This window comes from Ochotona curzoniae, unplaced genomic scaffold (genome assembly GCF_017591425.1).
Source record: "Ochotona curzoniae isolate NIBS_2020 unplaced genomic scaffold, NIBS_Ocur_1.0 scaffold_2453, whole genome shotgun sequence".
Lineage (NCBI taxonomy): Eukaryota > Metazoa > Chordata > Mammalia > Lagomorpha > Ochotonidae > Ochotona > Ochotona curzoniae.
The window spans coordinates 30,265,353-30,284,015 of NW_024467094.1; the positions used below are offsets into that span (position 1 = coordinate 30,265,353).

The window sequence follows — 18,663 nt, forward strand, 5'->3', positions numbered from 1 at the left end:
GGGGCTTACGGGTCTGCCGGCTGGAATGACTCCATCCCCCCTCCCCCAAGAAACCCTCAACATTGAGCGAAGGCATCGGCCGGGAGGGGGACACGGTGGCACCCGCAGGCAGGACAAGGCCCAGGGAGGTGACCCTGTGGGCCCCCTCCCCGGGTGCGAGTCTTCGCTCCCAGTTCTCAGCGGATGTAGACACCTCGTCCCCAGCCCTCCAGCTCGTTCTTGTTGCGCCCCAGGACTGGCCCCCCACCCTCTGCGCAGTAGCGGGCCTTATTCCGGCCCCGGTTCCGGTTGTCGGTCAGCTCCTCGTCATAGTCTTCCTCCTCCTCCTCCCAGGAGCCCTGCCGTGCTGGCGGGGTGCAGCCCCCCGCGGGGTCTCCAGGCCCTGGGCCCTCCGAGGGGTCCGTTTCCATGTCCACACACGAGTCTCCCGGCTCCGTGTAGGCGGAATTTCGGCTGCCTGGAGTGTCGGCATCGAACGTGTCTTGGCGGGACAGTGCCCGCAGGGTGCCTGCCCGGCCTGGCGGGTGGCTGCTGGGGTAAAGGCCTGGGGGTTGGCCCAGCTCCCCCGGGTACTCGTGCACACTGGCGTGCTCCCCGGCGGCGCGTTCCAGAGGCTGGTCCCCGGAAGCAAGGTAGGGTCCCTGGTTAGCAGACAGACGGCACACACCATGCAGGTCAGGCGGAGGCAAGAGAAACACAACAAAAGCAAGGCAGGTTAGTGAGGGCATTGAGACCCGCAGGCAGGCACTGGCTCTGGGGGAGGGGCACCTGGGCAGACAGCAGCCAGAGGACTGACCCTGGCTCACTAGCTCCCTAATAGGGACACAGGGTGCCCGACCCCATCCACCCTAGGCTGTGTCACCTCTGACTACAGCTATGGGAGAAAGCCTATTACAAGGCAGGAATGCCATCATGGGTTCATCATGGTTAAGAGCTCATTGGTCTGTTAGTGGCCAATTGGGTGAGTCATCTAGGGCCTTTCATTCACACTCACTGACCCTGGCCTTCCCTGACCACCCCAGACCTCAGCCATGAGCTTCTAGAACCTATGCTTGTTTCTCTGCCACCCCCCCCCCCCATCTGATGCCCCATTCCTCTTCTACCCCCCACCCCAAGGGCTCAAAGCATCAGACAAGGTCCTAGGTACCCCCACCCCACTGGAGCTGGCAAGTTGGCTCATACCCTCATCACCAAAGGCACGTGAAAGGAGTGATGGCCACCCCAGAGGCCACCAGGTAGGGGACAGGGAAAGGCCCAGGTTCTAGGACCCTTGCCACTTGCAACTGTGTGGCCCTGAGGGAGTGACCCCCATGTCTGTGGCCCAGTTTCAGTATGACTGGGATTAGCTGTGAACATCTAGGGTGGAGGGGGTTGGTCTGGAGGAGCTGCAGGACCTCTGTGGAGACGAAGGGAAGCCACACCTCCCAGCTCCCCCTGAGCAGACACCTAAGACCCAGGGAGCAACTGGGTCCATGTGAAATGCCACAGTGTGGGGCAACTTGGTGGACTTCTTTATGACTGAAACCTATAAGGAACCAGCTGTGGCTTCCACGGGAGGAGGCCCCAAGGGTGGAGAGGGGCATACAGCCTGAACTTAGGGTCCCTCCCCAGGGGCTGCAGGGGTTAGGGAAGCAGGAAGGGCAGTCTCTCCCTCTCTGTGAGTTTGTGGAATCCAGCCAAGGAATACAAGGGTTTTATCTGCGACCCCCCCATACACACACATGCAGCGGGCAGCAGATATAATCCTTAGGTAGCCGGCCCAGAAAGCCGGCCCCAGTTCCATCAAAGACCACAGACACCAGAAGCTGCCGCTCACCATGGTTTTTTTTACAAAATAAAGCTCTTCCCTTCCTTCCCCATGTTCCCTGCACTCCAGTTCCAAGCCTGGGCGGAGGGAAGGGAGGGCGGGCACGCGCTACATGGCGTGCTCCTGCTGCGGGGACACAGTGTCGTCGCCCCGCTGGGAGGTCTCCAGCCCGCCCCAGAAGCTGAGGTTCCTCCTGAGCGAGGTGAGCACCTGTACCTGGAGGTTGGAGACAGGGGCAGGGCTGGCAGCCAGCGCTGCAGTGGCCATGGTGCGGTTCAGCAGCGGATTGGGTGGCGTGCTGCTGGGCGGGTGTGTGGCTTTCCAATAGGCTTCCAAGTACTCGGCCAAGTGCTCGCACGCATCCTCCAATTGGTTCTCGTCCAGGATGATGTCAAACATTTCCTGTGAAGGTGGGGTTAGGGGGCGGGGCTGGGATGAGCAGGGGGCGTAACCAAGAGATTGAGGGTGTGGCCTGGGTGCAATGGGCGGAGTCAAGGGGTTGAAGGACAAGGTTAAAAACAGGCCTCTGGAAGCCCAAAAAGGGAAGGAGTCACAGCCCTTGGAGGTCTTAGTATGGGGTTCATCTCCCCCTTCCATGGTCAAGGCAACCATAGATGGGCCGGGAGGTGGACTCCCCACCAAGGAGTCCAGCTGGGGCTTGAACCGCCCATGACTGCCTGGCCAACACTCTTCCCTGAAGACCACTCTGCAGCACCTGGCCTTGGAAGTTCCTGCTGGCTCTGCCCCCGGCACGGTACAGGCCACAAGAAACCAAGAGAACATCAGTGTGCTCCCTGTCCACCCCCAGGCCCGGCACTCACGGGTGGACACTGGGCCAGCTTCTCCGAGGCTGCTATTTGGACATTGAGGTGTTTGGACTGAGACTTCCCTCGGGACTTGATGAGCCTCTGAAGGACCTGGTTTGGAGAGAAGAGGAGGATGGATGCAGGCAATGCACCAGGTCAGAAGGGCAGGTTGTGGCCAAAGTCAGCATAAGGAGCCAGCAGAGGATCAGGGCCCAGGGAGGTCTGATGGCTCTCCGCTCAGCCACTTTTGAAGCAATGACCCCACCAACAGTGGGCATTTGGTCAAGCTGGTGAGAGTCTAGTTCAGACACATGCATCCAAAACTGGTATGCCTAGGTTTGAGTTCCAGCTCTGCTCCTGAGGCAAGCTGCCTGCTAACGCACACCTTGGGAGGCAGCAAATGATGGCTCCAGCAGTTGGCTGCCTGTCATCTGCCATCCATGTGGGAGAGCTGGACACAGTCCTGGGCTCCTGGCTTCAGCCTGACCCTGCCCTGACCACTGTGGGCATCTGGGGAGGTACCAGCAAATGGGACAGCTCTGCCTTTCAAATAAATAATACTAAAGACTGTATGTTCTAGGGTTGGTGTTGTGGTAAAGCGAGCTAAGCTGCTGCCTGAAATACCAGCATCCCCCATGAGCTCTAGTTTGAGTCCCGGCTGCTCCACTTCCAATACAGACCTACTGGAAAATCAGCAGAAGATGGCTCCAAGTATTTGAACCCCTTGCCGCTCACATTTGCTGAATGAAGCACTTGGCTTCTGGCTTCAGCCTGGCCCAGCTGTCCCTGTTGCAGCCATTTGGACAGTGAACCAAGGATGGTCAATCTTGCTCATCTCTTTATGTGTGTCTAAGTATGTGTCTTACCCTCTCTCTGTAAATCTGCCTTTCTAATAAATAAACAAACTCTGAAAATCTGAAAAAAAAATTAGACTGTATTTTTTTTAGGAATCAATTTTCATTTTTATCCGAAAGAGACAAAGACGTTCCATTCACTGGGTCGCCCCCTAAACACCTGCAGCACCTGGTCAGGGGCAGCCTGGGCCCAGGAATCCAGTCTAGGTTACACACATGGGTGGCAGGGACCCCGGTACACTTGAGCTATCACCTGCTGCCTCACTAACTGTGAATTAGCAGGAGGCTGGAATGAGAAGTGGAGCCAGGCCTTTAATCCAAGCATATGTGGAAGGATGTGGGCGTCCCAATCCCAAGTAGGATCTTAAGTGCTATGCCAAACACCCACCGCAATCTATTTTTCACGACTGAATTAAGTAATATGTAAATTTTAGCTCAATAGATATATTTTAAAAATATTAGTAGGTCTGAGGTCGCTGTTTAGTCTAGAGGTGAGGATACCATGTTCCACATCACAGACCTGGGTTCAAGAGTTGGCTCTGGTTCCTGTTCCCAACCTGCTACCAATCCACACTCCGGGAGGCAGCTGGGATGGCTCCAGTATTTGGGTTTCTGCCACCCACATGGGAGACCTGGATTCAGTTTCTGCCTCCTGACTTCAGCCAAACCCACTCTAGCTTACTGCGGGCATTTGGGCAATATACTAAGAGGTGGGAACTGTCTCCATCTCTGTTTGTATCTGTCTTGCTCTCTCTCTCTGCCTTTCAAAAAATAAAATAAGTTTAAAAATTTTTGCTAAATTGGGCCCAGCATGGTAGCCTAGCAGCACCTTGCATGTGCTGGGATCCCATATGGGTGCCGGTTCTAATACTGGCAATCCTGCTTCCCATCCAGCTCCCTGCTTGTGGCCTGGGAAGCAGTTGAGGATGTCACAGGGTCTTGGGGCCCTGCACCCACGTGGGAGACCCAGAAGAGGCTCTGGGCTTTTGGTTTCATTCAGATTGGCTCAGCTTCAGCCATTGCAGCCTCTTGGGGAATAAGTCAATGGATGGAAGATTTTCCTCCCTGTCTCTCCTCCTCTCTGTATGTCTGACTTTCCAATAAAAATAGAATAAATCTTTAAAGAAAAAAGATAAATAAATACACCTTAAATAAATAAATAGATCTTTAAAAATTAGTGAAGCTGAACAAAAGGTATTAAAAGAACAGAAGTTCTTTGTACTATGTTTCCAATGCTTTTGTAGATTTATTTGAAATTAAGAGCTGTTTTTTTAAAAAATCAAATCTAATGCTAAGTTACCAGGCATTTTGCACACTTCATTCATTTACTATATAATCATCACAACGATCATCGGAGCTTGCCTCTGTGGCAAACAAGGAAACCAAGGCACAGAGGTGTTAGGTGGCTTGCCAGAGAGCATGGTGCTGGTAAATACCAGCCTTGGGAGGCCATGCCAGGCAGCCTGGCTCCAGAGTGCCCCCCCACCCCGTCCGAATGGAGAAATGGAAGCATCTGCCACTTTCAAGTCCACAAAGTGCTTCTGCGGCCATTAGCTCCTCTAATCCTCCCCCTGCCCCAGCAGCGCTTTGTTCTCCTCCTCCCTTGTATCTCAGGAAAAACTGAGGACTCAGGGACAGGCGCTGTGCAACAGCAGCGACAGCAGGTTCCATGCTGTGTGGGCTGCGTGGGACACCTGCACCCCAAATCACAGAGCGGCTCACAGTCCTGGTTTCTCTCTGTTGTAGCTCCAGCTTCCTGCTAATGTTTCTGGGAAGGCCACAGCTGATGGGTCAGGTTCTGGGGTCCCCGCCAGCCATGTGGGAGACCTGGGTGGCATCTCTTGACTCCTGGCCCAGTCCTGGTTGTTGTAGACATTTGGGGAATGAATCAGTGAATAGAAGGCTTCTCTCTCTGTGTCTCTCCCTCTCTGTCACTATGTTTAGCAAATAAAAACATCTTTAAGGAAGGAAGGAAGTGAGGGAGTGAGGGAGTTAGATGTCAGAAAACAGTTAAGTAACTGGCCCCGGGTGTCCAACTCACAGATGTTAATACACCATTGCCAGTAGCTAGCATTCATCAGACACTATCCTGGATGTTCATAGCAGCTACCTCCAGTCTTCTTAACCATAACTCAATAATCCCATTTTATAGGTATAGAAGTTGAGGCTCAGAAGCCCAGTAATTCCCCCAAACCAAAAGCTCAATAAAAACAAGAAACCCAACAATAAACACCATAAATCAACCTGAACATGATTCAAACCCCATTCTGTCTTCTGATTGAAAAACCTCCACCCAAACTCTTCCCCCGAGTGTCCTGGGTCCCTACAAAGACTCAGAAGGATAGCAGAGCTGCACCATGAGCACTCAGCACAGCAGCCTCCTCTCCTGCCAAGTCCATGTGAGGATTTTTCTCCTTGCAGTGGGAGGGACAGGCAAGGGAAGCCAGGGGAGGTTTTCCAAGAGCCAAGTGGTTGGGTGACAAAAAGAAGTGAATTTTCCATGGTTTTTGGTTCCAGGATGAAAAGTCCACCAGAGTGCGGACAGGCCAGTGGCCTGCATAGATCTAACCACATTAGCAAAGCTGAAGCAGGCATTTGTTAAGGGCCACAGGGGCGTGTGACAGAGAAGAGAATGAGATGAAATTAACAAGCAGTAGAGATTTATACCCAAGTGGCAGGACTCTAGGATACTCCTTCTAAACCACGCTGCCCCCTCCCCAGGGCCCAGCTCCCGCACCCACCTTGGGAGAGGTGATCTTGATGTAAACAATGATGGGCGCCAGTGAGGTCTTGGAGAGCTGCGCCGGGTGGTTGATGGTGTCTGCGTCCAGAGCCACCAGCTGGAGGGTCCGTGCCAGCTCAAAGATGCGTTCGATCTCACTCTGCACTTCAGCTGGTCATGGACAAGGCAGAATGTAAAAGAGTCCCACAGGACACAGTGAATTGTAGGGAGAGGGTACTTCTGGAGCCCGTGCCACCTGTCCTCTGCCCCCTCCCACTCCCACATAGCCTGCCCAGAAGAGAAAGAAGGGCCATGGCAGGCAGGCAGGCAAGCAGGTGGCGAAGGGCTCACCCAGGCTGGAACGGGTGTTGGAGCGCTCAATGATGATGTGCTTGCTAGGGTTGTTGAGGACAGAGCGCTTCGCCAGAGAGATGTCGGCTGTCACCCGTGTAATGGAGATCCTGGGTGGCAGCGACATGAGGGGGAGTCAGGGTTCAGTGTGGCTAGAACACCTTGTACGTGTCCACCAGACTCCCTCTAGGACTGTTAGCTCATGGCCTCAGGGTCTTACCTGCCATCAAACCGATGCTTCAGGAAGTCAAACAAAGCCTTCTGCATCATGTCTGTCACCTGAGTCAGGAAGGTGGGAGGGAAGGAGGAGTTGGGAAGGAAGGTGGAAGAGGGATCAGGGAGAAGCCAGGCACTTAGAGCCACTCAGGAGTTGGTGCTGTGGTGGATGTCTGCACCCCACATTCCATTCCCTTCTGAAACCTCTAAGATGAAGGGACCTCTCCGGGGGCGGGCTCCCTTCTGGGTCTGAGCCAAGGCACACTCTGGTTCCTGAGGCCGCACAAGGTAGCACGTCAGGGAGGGATGGAATCCCTGAGGGATTTGGCAGCTCTTGGGGTAGGGGATTTCTCTGGAAATTGAACCCCTCTGGGTACACACCCCCTTCCAGGGGCTCCTACCTCATAGCCCTTGAGTGACGGTCCCACCAGGATGATGGGCCTCATGGAAGGCACCACGTCATAGGGGGGCACGTGCTCTGTCTGGGGGAAAGCAGGGTGGGGAGACCCCAGAGTGGAGATGGCATTAGCCCTTCTCCCCCCAAGTACAGGCTCCCCATGCATCCTTTCCACCCCCTGGCCCCAAAGACCAGACGTGGGAGTGAGGCAGGGGACAGGGAAGAACGGTCAGGGAAAACCAGAAAAGGTAGGGAAACTGGAGTAGAGGTGTTAGAAGGTCCCTCCAGCTCATCCCAAGGTGCAGGGAGGGGACACAGAAAGCTGTGATACTCACCGACTTCTGCTTCTGTTTGGCTGGATCCAGAGATTGCCAAAAGAGGGGAAGGAGGGGGGACCCAGGCAGGGGTGGAGGGCAAGAAGGAGCCGGGACAAGGGGAGGGAGAGTGGGCAAACGAGGAGAGATAACAGGGCATGCGTGTTAGTGACAGACAGAGCCAGAGAGAGGGGATGGAACCCCATGCCACGTGGGAACCAGAGATGGCCCTGGAGCAAGGGCTGGGAGCAGGACTGCCAGTCCAGTGGCCTTGGGGACAGTCAGATGTATCCTAACCCCTTCTGGGTCTTAGAAAAGATGCAGGGAGGGTAGCTACCCCAAAACTGGTGTCCAGTTCCTGCCCCTAGGGCATGCCAATGTGCTTGGTTTCAAGGATCCCTTAGCTATTTCACTGTACAGCCAACAATCCCCCCAACACACACATACCATGTGCCCACTCAGGGTCAGAACAGGACAAAGAAGGAATGCCATTCCCACCCACAAGCCAGGGTGCAGCACACACAGGAGACTCCACTGGGAGAGGGGGGGCCTTTACCACCAGATCCTGCCTTTCAGAGTGGGGCAATTTGCAGAGGGGTGGGCTGGGGAGGGCAGTGTGTGCACGTGGATGTGCCCTTCTAAGCCTCTACCCCACCCTCTGCCTCCTTGGCAGGAAGCCCCCAATTCCCATGGCTTCACCTGTGCTCCCTCAACATCCCTTCCACTGCCCTCCCCACCAGCACTGGATCCCCTCCCATCTTGCAAGAACTTGGTGAGAAATACCTTCTTAAAGAAGGGGATGCGTGTGCCGTGAGGCGGCGGGGTGGTAACACTGCTAACGCTAGTTTTGGCAGAGCCGCTCTGTTCCCCAAGCTCTGCCTCCTCCTCCTCTAAGTCTAAGGGGTCTAGTTCAAAGGCTAAGTTAGTCATTTCGTTACCTGGACCGGCGAGTCAGGAGAGAGGGGGGAGGGAGGCGAGGTGGGGAGGAGTGAGGTGGACGTGGAGACACAGAACGCAGGGGTGGGATGGGGAGAAGAAAGAAGAAGAGGTGAATGGAATGGGGCTGGGAGAAATGGATGGGGGGTGGGGCGCAGGCAGAGAGATGGAGCTACCAGAAAGGCGAAGGTGGCGGGGGGAGGGGGGGCAGGGGGGAAACACACAGGCCTAGCATGTGGGGAGGCCCACTCCTCATCCTCACGGATGGGGTGGCACTACATGAGGTTGGGAAATTAAGGGTTAGGGTGGCTCCTACTTCAGGGGAGGAGGGATCAGGCTGGGGTGGGACGGGGGACGGGCAAGGAGGTGGGAGGGAAGACCAACCCATCCAGGAGCTTCCCCCTCTCACCCTGGGTCTCAGTAGCTCTTACCACTGGCAGGGGGTGTGGGGCGGCGTGTGCCAGTCACCACGTCACCCAGACTGGAGCTGGAGTTGTCGCCTGATTTGCTGTGTGGGCAGAGGCAAATGGAGCCTGTGAGCGAAGGGGGTGGCTTTGGGGGTGGGGACTTTTGACACCTCCCTCCATCCACACCTCCTGGGCTGTCACCCCTCTCCCCAGGGCCCTTCCCCAACCCAGCAAGTAATGCTGCCAGCAGTTCTGTGACCTCAGGTCTAAGGGGCCCCCTGCTGAGGTTTGGAGCACCCCACCGGCAGCCAGGCACCTAGAGCTGAGGCGGTTCTGGCGCAGCTTCTGTTCCTGCAGCAGGCGCAGGCTGTCCAGTTTGACGGGGCTAGGGATGAAGCCAACCTCACAGCCCTCTTTCACCAGCCGACCTATCCACCAGTCATTGTTGTACTTCTGCAGGTGGACAGTAGGGAGACAGCAAATGGGACATTGAAGGCACAGGCAGCAACCACCTCCTCAGGATGCCACCCCAGACTGGCATGCCCCATCTCAATAGTGCATACTGCCAACTCCAGTTTTTGATGTGCCCTCTCCCCACCCAGCCATTCCAGGATCATTCCATGACCAGCACCTTCTCTGGCCTCAGATCGCCTCTCTCTTAAGACAGCCCCTAGGCAACACCAGCTCATTTAGCAAGAACTCCCGAGGCTCAAACAGGGGGAGGTGTATCAGAGGTCACAGAGCAGAGTCAACCCTGCAGTACAGGACTCAGAGCCCTCCCCACCCACCCCTAAGCTCTGGCTGACCACCCCCTAGCGTTGCCTCCCCCTCCCCAAGTGTTCTTCCCACCTCCTTGATGTGCAGGAAGTCCTTGGGCTCAAAGGTGATGGCTACCCCCTGCACAGGCACCTCATCCCCTGGAGACGGGTTGTATCCGACGTTCGTCCGCACAGCGAATGCCACAGGCTTGGTCTAGAGGAGACATAAGGCGGAGAGCAGGAAGCAGAGGGTTAAACTGCACGAGATTCTGGGGCGGTGATCACACAGAGGTTGTCCCCAAGTAGGTGAACTTTCACAGTACAAAAGGAGGCAGAGAATGGAATGGCTCCCTCTCTGGGAAGGCCCCAGAGATGGTAACTCCGGTGGCCTGGGAGCCCTGAGGGCTGGCCAGCATAGGAATGAGGGTGCTGCTGTTAATCAGGTCATGGCCCCTGGTCAGTGCCACAGCTACTGTGTTATGTGTTCCTCCTAACTTCATCACAAAGAATAGGTGAAGTAAAGGTAATCACTTTCTTCATTCTAGTGAATACTGCCGAGGACCCAGAAAGTGAAGTGACTTGCAGAAAAGCACAGAGCTCCTGAGAACCAGGCGTGACTAAACCGCAGCTTGGGCAGGCCGCGTCCAATCACACAGGCCAGGGTTCAAGCCTCTGCTCCACTGTCCACTCCCTCTGCCCACTGTTGCACACCCCGGGAGGCAGCACTGACAACTCAGGTGGCTGGGTCCTTGCCATCCATGTGGGAGACCAAGATTGAATTCTAGGCTCCTGGTTTTGGGCTGTCGCAGGCCAAGCTATTACTGGTATTTAGAGGGTGAATCAGCTGGAGGGAGATCTCTCTCATTCTGCCTTTGAAATAAACTTTTTAAAGATTTATTTTATTTTGATTTGAAAGGCAGAACTATAGAGAGAAAGCATCTGCTGGTTTACTCCCCAAATAGCTTCAACGACCAAAGCTGAGTTGATGCAAAGCCAGGATCCTGAAGTTTCTTCCAGGTCTCCCACATGGGTGCAGGGTCCAAAGAACTTGAGCCAACCTCCACTGCTTTCTCAGGGCATAAGCAGGGAGTTGGATGAGAAGAGCAGCAGCTCATAAGGGATGCCAATGTTGTAGGTAGAAGCTTAACCTGCTGTGCCACAGCACCATCCCTAAAATTAATAAATTTTAGAAAGAAGTCAGGGATGGGACTCTAGCCAAGATGTTTTGATGCCAGAAAGAGCTCCTATAGCATGTCAGGACTGTATCAGGCACTTTGGATGCTGGGCAAGGAGTGAGGGATAAAAGCCCATGCCCAACAGACAACTGCAGGGACACACTGCTAGGAAGCGGCTGGGCTTAGCCTTGGCCCTGGTCTGTGCGGGCTTCCGCTTGGGCCTGGGAGCAGGAGAATCAATGCCAGCATAGTCCCTCCTCACGCTTCTCACCTTGGCCTTCTCCAGCTGGGCTAACGCCTGGCGCTCTGCCTCCTTCCTTAAGGCTTCCCGATCCTCCTCCAGGGACACGTCAGAGTCCGATGGACGGCTGGTATAGGACTCAGCAGAGCCCTGGAAGCAGACACAGCCAGCTCAGGGCCAGCATTACCTCCCCCAGGCCTGGGCCTGGAAGGACATGGAGGTGTCCCCAATTGCTGATGACTGAAGCCCATGCTGGCCTAGTGTGACACTGCAGGGCTGGGAGAAAGTGATGTTAGGTGGAAGGGGTGGGGTGAGGCAAGAAGGTGCTAAGATGGACAGGCCCCCAGGAGGAGAATGGCCCTAGAAAGGGTGACAACAGCAAGCAGAGGGTTAAGGCAGGTCCAAGGACAGCTGCTTGGGGCCCAGGGAGGGGTGGGAACCTGATAGGGGCACCGCACAAGGGAGGAATGCCAGGGGACTCATCTCTACTCCCTGCTCCTCCTTCCCTCCCCAGGCTGAAATCTTCTCAGTGGAAGTCCCGTAGGGTCACTGCCCTGGGTTGCAGCCACCCGCTGAGTCCTGAGTCCTTTGCACTACCAGCCCAGAGCAGCCCACTGGATCTGACAAGCCATCAGAGATGTTGCCATCTTCTGATGGGCAGGAATTCCACCTCTATGTCCCCTGCACGTTTAGCTGGTACCACTGGAAGCAGGCCACCCTACTCAGAGCCCCAGGCCTCAGGTTTTGGAAAATACTAAGTAGAACCCAAGATTCTCAGACTGGTGCAGGCACAGGAACCAAGTTAAGAGCAAAATTCAAGGCAGCCCTTTCCCCAGATCTACAAGCTACCAGGTATTAGGGTTAAGGCAGGTCAGGAGCCAAGTGTGCCAGGAAGTTGGCCTCAGTAGCAGTGGCCCGCCTGGAGCGCAAGCAACTCCTACAGGAACACACATGCACGTGTGAGACACATATACAGCCTGTGCAGACCTCCTGCAACAGGGCATGAAGGTACTGATTCACACGCAGCCTCAGTGTGTGACGGCAAGTGTGTGCGGGCGTGCTGCGTGGTGGGTGTTGGCTGTACATGACTAAGTGGGTGCAGTTCTACGTGAGTGCATCCCATGGGGCACAACAGGGTGCTGCATCCCTGAGGGTGGGAGACCCACCAAGGGCAGGAGGCAGGAGGTGTGGGTGGCTGTACAGGGGTGGTGCTGGGCGAAAGTGGGAGGGAATATGAGGAAAGAACAGGACTGTGGGGACATGGGGGTTCTTTCCTGAGGGTCATCTGGCCATTTTAGTTGGTATAATCACCCATCCTTCTCCCTGTCAAATGGTGTAGGTGGAGGACTTGCAGGGGAAGGAGTGGGGTAGAGGTGAGGGTTGCTATGAGAAGCTGGAAAACGGGACGCACTGGAGGGAGAAGGACAGTCAGCTCCCGGATCCTGCTCTAACCTTTCGGACACAGCCCTCCAAGCCGACAGATACCACAGAGCTGGAGAAACACAACAGAGGCAGAGAGGCACTCATTGATCCCAACAAAGAGCAGGTGCACCTGCACACATGCACACCTGTACACACATAAACACACACACTCACATATACCAGAAATGGTGGGAGACAGCAAAACACAAGAAACAGCAAAGACAGCCTATAGGGGAGGCCCTGCCATCGTCTTTCCTGAGGGGCTGCTACACCCACCTACCACCCTCACCCATCCCCAACTCACCACCACCAGAGTCCGGCTGGGCACCTCCATTCCGGCGCCCTCAGTGCCTGGCCCTGCTGGCCTGGGGGTAGCCCACACTGCCTGTCCCCCCCAGGGGCTCAGGTTACAAGCAGAGTTGCTACATGTGCAAACTGCTAGGGTATATTTAGCTCAGAGATGTGGCAAGGACTACCCCCCCAACTCCCCACCACCTCCTGGGGAGGTCAGAATCCAGAGCTGAGAGGAGAATCTGAGATGGGGGGTCCGCTCCCCTGGATTAGCAAACACCGAAGGACTCAAGACCATTTTCTGCCAAGAGAGACAATAAAACAACAGTAGACTCCCTGGCCTGGGCCCAGTCCTGCAACTGAAAGGATGAAGGAGCGATAGAAGGAAGGACTTCTTGTCTACTTGTAGACCAGGGAGACCCCAGTGTGCAGGGCTTCCCTTCCCGAATCTCAGGGTGCCACGTGTTGTGGACACAGAAAGACCAAACTCCAATCTGCACTAGATCTGCCTGTATCTGCCTCTTCCTCACCTCCCTACTGTGGACCTCTACCCTCACCTGTGCACCCTGACCAGTTCCTCCTCAGCATGCTCCTTGCCCTAGTCTGATTCCAAGCCTCTCTTTCCTTTTCCTGGTCCCAGGCTTTACAGAGCTGCTCCGTAGCCATAGCAACCACAGTCCTGCCTCCCTGTCTCTCCCTGAGCTGCAGAAACCCTGGGGCTGGCAATCAGAACCGAGAAGGCGGCACCTCACTGATACCACACACAGGACTCCAGAATGCCAGCTTCAGCTCTCCCTTGCCTGGTCAGGGCTGCAGACCTAGGTCAAACCCTTCCTGTCCCTGCCATCATGCCTTCCCTCTACACATTGAACAGTCACATTGGGGTACAGGAAACGAGGGTCAGAGCCCCATGGCAGCAGGGCCCCAGGGACCCAAATGTCCCCACTCCTCATTTCCTAGGATCTGCCTCCACCCTACCCCGTCACAGATCCCGGGGGAGGACGTGGAAGCAGACAGCCGGCAGGGGGAGTGGGTGACAGCCCGAGGCAAGCTTGGAGGAGGCAGGCCAGGCTGTCCCTGAATGAGATGACGCAGGCAGGCAGGCAGCAGAGGCTGGTGCCTGGTGCCGGGGGAGGGGCTGGCGGGGGCGGAGGCTGAGGCAGTGGGTGCAGCTGATAGTACACCCAGAAGCAGGTCATGGGGTGCCAGGATGATGGGATGGTTCCAAGCAGAGGACAAATGGCAGGCGAAAGGGTGCCTGGAGGAAGCAGTAGAGGCAGCTCCCCGAAGCTACCGTCCACCAGTAGCCAACTCCCTGTGTTCCCCCAGCCTCCCAGGGAGGGGAGTACCTGGCGGACAAAGCTATTGGATGTGGTGTCAGAAGATGTGCTCCCATCAGACCGTTTGAAGCGCCCTTTCCTCTTGCTGTATTTGCCCTGTGGAAGGTGGAGAGAAAGATGCGTGGGATCAGGAAGGATCTCTCCCAACCCTCACCTCGCAGGACCCAGAGCCTCAGCCAAGCCTGGGTCACATCTCACTCCCACAGTGGAGCACCCCCCTGTGTCCCTGGCCTGAGGTGGCATAGCCTGAGGTGAAGGAGGGGTCCCCAGCTTCCCAGACTACAGGCAGGCCAGGGAGCCCCAGCAGGCATGCGTTTACACACACACACACACACACTCACACCACGACTGGCTGGGAGGCGGAGGCCTCATTAGGCAGTGAAGCTAATTAAGATTCTGGGTAGGTTCCAGAGGCCTCTGGGGGAAGGAGAGGCTTCCTGCAGCACCCCTTTGCGGAGAGAAATGGGGGAAGCCCCCCTCCTGTCTCCCCACAGCTGCAGGGAGGGTCCCCCAGAGGGAAGAGACCTCACCAGTCCAGTTTGGCTTGGCTTTCCCACACTGGCAAGGAGGATGGCAGCTCTGAGCTTTTGGAAACCCAAGGCTAGATTTCTGGGAACTGGGAGTGGGGAAAATGGGTGTGGAAAGTAAACATTCAACTCTACAAACTGGCCTGGCATCCCTGAGGGTAGATTTTGCTCCTCACCCCAACTCCCATCTGGTTCCTCACAGTCACAGTGGCCACACCCCTCCACAAGGGGGCAACCACCCTGTCTCTTTACAGCTGCCACTGCCCATGCCCCATTCCCATGGTGCCCACCAGGCCGTGTCAATCTAAATTTGGCCCCACCCCAAGCCAGGCCTAGCACACAGGCCACAGGTCCCTATAGTAGGCCAGCCTGAGAGGAGTGGATACCACCTGCCCACTCCCACAGCCACACACTGGGATTCAGGGCTTCCCATGAAAGGAGTTGCTTCCTTGCCCTGCCCATTTCACATCCCCACAGCTAGCCCTACGGAGGATGATGATGTCTGAGGGTTCGTTCAGACATCCGAGTCCTAACTGCAACCAAGGAGCCTCATGAGCTTGGCCAGCCTGGGGGTCCTTGCTCCCAGGTAGAACAAGAATGGGGCATAGGTAAGAAGGGCACACAGGACCCTTGCAGACATCTCCTCTCTGGCTCTTCTCTCAAAGTAGGCTGACAACCAGTTTAGCTCTGAGCCTCCCAACAAACCTCAGAGGAGCCCCCAGTAAGCCCTAGCTACCAACAGCAGCCCAGACCCGGCCAAAGGGAGTGGCGCTCAGAGAGACAGGGGACAGCTGGGAGGAAGGCCCTAGGCAGCTGCCTCACGGGATCTGATGGGCCTGGGGTAGATGAAGGAGATATTTTTAGGTCTGATCTGATCTCCCTACATACCCATTCACCACATATCATGGTGCTTACAGTTGTTCCCTGCTGGCCCCAGCACCACAAGAGTTAATGCTATCCTTGGAGAAGGACACATCCGAGAAATGCCCTGGCATGATCACTGTCGGTCGCCTTGTGGCAACCCACCACCTTGGCCAGAAAGGGTTGTGCCTTTCTGGAGGTAGCCCAGGGGGCACAGAGAAAGTATGTGTGTGGGGCGGGGGGTGAGGGGGTAGAACAGCAGACCTCTCTCCCAGGTGAAATAGCTCTTTCCCTCCAGGACTGCCAATTGGCACCCACCCAACTTTCCAAACTTTGGAGGCGGCTTGCTGGAGGGAAGTGGGGGGGGGGTGGAAAGGCAAGCCAACGTGGGTGTTGGGGAGGGAAGTTAGCTCAAGACAAGGATGGAGATGAGGAGGCTGCCAGGGGGACCTGGACAGGGACTGGCTCCTTTGCCACCTCCTCGAGGGCCAGTGTCTACGAAGGCCTGGCGGCACCGCCCTCTGACCAGAGCCTTGGCCATTTCTCTGTGCCACCCCCACCCCACCCACTCCCTCCTGGCACCCTAAAACGTGCTACTCGTCGCCCCCTTGCCTATCTGACTCCATAGCTCCCCTCATTCTCCCCTTCAAGGCTCGGGTCTCCCCACCAGCATCCTCAGCTCACCAGAGCCACTACCCGAATCAGTGGCGAGGCGGGAGGAGGTGACGATGACAAGCGGCCCACCCGCCCCCTCCCCGCGCCGCGCCGCAGAACCGCAGCCCAACTCCGGGCCAAATGCCCATCAATCACTGAACCGGGAGGATGGACGACGAGGGGCGTGCAAGATCCCCCGTTGCCCTCTGTGTCGGCACCTAGAACCAATTCTTCGCCAGTGCTCCTCCAGTCGGCCCAAGCGAGATCTACGCGGGCGACCCCCTTCCCTCGATCCCGGCCGCCACGCCTCACCTGCGGGCTAGGGTCGAAGACCTCCATGGGGATCTCTTGAGAGGGTGGGTAAGAGCCCCGGGACATGCTGGTCTTCTGGACCATGGAGAGGAGCCTCCCCTTCGGCCGCCGGCCCGGCACAGCCGGGCACCCTCAGCGCATGGGAGAGAGGCCGTCGGAGGCGACAGCAGCGCAGCGCAGCCAGCAGCGGCTCGAGTCACCCAGCCCGGCCTCCGGCTGCCCCCTTCCTGCCTGGCCCCGCTGCTCGCGCTGTCTCCACTGCCGCCGCCTCCTCCCCTGAAGGCTCAGCATCTCCCCCGCCCCCTCCCGGGCTCCCTCCTCCCTCCCCGGCTCCGCCCCTCGCAGCCCCTCCGCAGCAGCCGCGCACAGACAATGGGAGCTCCCCGGAGGCCTGGAGTGAGGGCGGCCGGCTGAGAGCTGGGACGCGGGGTGGTGGCGAGCAAGAGGGACACTCTGGTTCTGAGGTTCGGGAGTGGAGGGCAGTGCACCATTGGATTCCCAGTGCCATGGGCTAGGCTGGTGCCGCCCCCCCCTCTTCCTGAGTTGCAAACTGCTCCTCCTGCTGGTCTCCCCAACCCACTCTTGCCGGGGCTGCCAGCCCAGTGATTCTGGGACCCAGCTTTAACTCCTTTCTCGCCAGTGTGGGGCCCAGGCCATGCTGAACCGGAAAGACCCTCTCCAACAGAGCTCTGGAGTGGATGGGGTGGGCACCATGAGCGGGGGTGGGATCCCAACACACAGCAATAGGCAGTCCCAAGGAACTTAAGTCTTTCTGCCCAAATTAGTTGCCAGAATCCCCCAGGCTCCTCCCGGAGGCCCAGGACAGGGCAAGAGCAGATCCCTATGCCTGCAAGACAAGACCCACTGACCAACATCAGATGGCAGGCCTGACATCGCGGGATGGGTGTGGATCAGAATGAACCTGGGTAGATCTCGACGCCAACCTGCCTGAGGCCCTGGACGGAGCAGGATACCCCTCTGGGGGTCGGGTTCCTTTCATGTGAAATGGGATCCCTGGCACTACCATCTTTGTCACCTGGGGTTATGGGCAGGAAGACGCAGAATTCAAGGACAGATGGCTGGACTATGCAGAAACAATGTAAGGCACGGTGCAGGGTGCCCATCCATAAAAATGAGACACTGGTTGGAGAATATTTACCCAGGTTTAGGAACTGCGCAATTAAGACAAGCTGGCCAGGTTTGGCTGAATTCACTGGGGATCCCCACTCCACCTGAGTTTGACAAGCGCACTGCCAGTCATGTCTGACCACATCACCTTGGGACTGGGCACAGGCTGCAGCCCCATCATCCCGTTCCATAAACAGCTTCCAACTCTGGGCAAGAACCTCACCAGCCCTGGGGACAAGCAGGCCTGGCAGGACAGGAAGAGCCCTGGCTTCACAACCTGCCCCAGCAATGTGTGACCTGGACTGCACAATAAGTGCCGCACACTCTCCTTTTTGACCTTCTGTTTAGCAGCGAGGGCAACTCAGGGGAAAGAGCCAGGGTGATCTGCTCAAACTAAGCCAAGAAGTGTAGCCAGCACTCGGATTTGAGTTTCCTGAATCCCCCAAAACGCTTACAACGGGTTGTCTACGGAAGGAAGAAAGGAATACGGCTGGTGCCACCATCCGAAATCTTTTTTTTTTTTTAACTTTTCTCAATCGTTCCCTCACTCAGCCAATGCAGAACTTTGCATGTTGTACTGCAGGATAGCGCCAGCCAAACAGGACAGTTTTCCGCCCTCTGCTCAGGGCAATGCATTGGACTCTCACAACTGGAATGACGCGGACACGAGGACCAGGTCCACCTCACACAGGAGGACGCTAAGGGACCTGCAGTGGACCAAAACACTCTCAAGTCTTGGGTGACCTATTTCGTGCCTCAGATTCCCAGGCTATCTCAAGAGTGAATACGAGGTAGTCTTTGACGCCTGCCGTCGTTATTCTAAGCGTTTCCTTCACTAATTTAGACCCCGCTAATCACGGACCCTGCCAGCACGCGAAGAGACCTCCCCGGCGATACCTTCCTTCCTCCGCCTGCGCAACCCAACGTGACTTCCGGCCACCCAACCCCACCTGACCGGGTTCGTCTTACTGCGCATGTCTCCTAGGAAGTTGGACTATACCACTTGGCTCGACAGGAGGGGTATATTTTCTACGTTTTTTCGTTTAAAACAGGTTTCTGACATTAGGTTTCTAATACCAAAGGTTGTTGTGGAAGATGCAATGGATTTGGGGGTGATATCATATGAAAATAACGGGAGGGAATA

At 56.4% G+C, this 18,663-nt stretch overlaps 1 protein-coding gene across 4 annotated transcripts; it reads right to left on the reverse strand.

Annotated features, from left to right (window-relative positions):
* Nucleotides 1-16,659, reverse strand: CACNB1 (calcium voltage-gated channel auxiliary subunit beta 1). Of its 4 annotated transcripts, none has more exons than XM_041000271.1 (14): nt 16,392-16,659; nt 14,047-14,133; nt 11,015-11,134; nt 9,660-9,782; nt 9,127-9,263; nt 8,835-8,911; nt 7,489-7,508; nt 7,158-7,238; nt 6,761-6,819; nt 6,541-6,650; nt 6,209-6,360; nt 2,629-2,724; nt 2,024-2,209; nt 1-641 (listed from the first exon to the last, which is right to left on the reverse strand). In XM_041000271.1, the coding sequence occupies exons 1-14, from the start codon at nt 16,473-16,475 to the stop codon at nt 177-179; spliced, it is 1,797 nt and encodes a 598-aa protein (XP_040856205.1). In that variant the 5' UTR covers nt 16,476-16,659; the 3' UTR covers nt 1-176. The 4 variants fall into 4 exon arrangements, with proteins under 4 accessions (XP_040856205.1, XP_040856204.1, XP_040856208.1 ...); XM_041000270.1 differs by lacking the exon at nt 7,489-7,508 and adding an exon at nt 8,251-8,405; XM_041000274.1 differs by lacking the exons at nt 1-641; nt 7,489-7,508 and having other exon boundaries at nt 1,807-2,209; nt 7,158-7,234.
* Nucleotides 16,660-18,663: the final 2,004 nt, after the last annotated feature.

Excerpts from the sequence above, each read along its gene's own strand:
- CACNB1 (XM_041000270.1), bottom strand. The coding sequence starts at position 16,475 with ATGGTCCAGAAGACCAGCATGTCCCGGGGCTCTTACCCACCCTCTCAA. Across the intron at positions 14,134-16,391 it reads TCTTCGACCCTAGCCCGCAG|GGCAAATACAGCAAGAGGAA; the intron begins GTGAGGCGTGGC and ends CACCTTCCACAG. Across the intron at positions 2,725-6,208 it reads TCAAGATCACCTCTCCCAAG|GTCCTTCAGAGGCTCATCAA; the intron begins GTGGGTGCGGGA and ends TCTCCAAACCAG.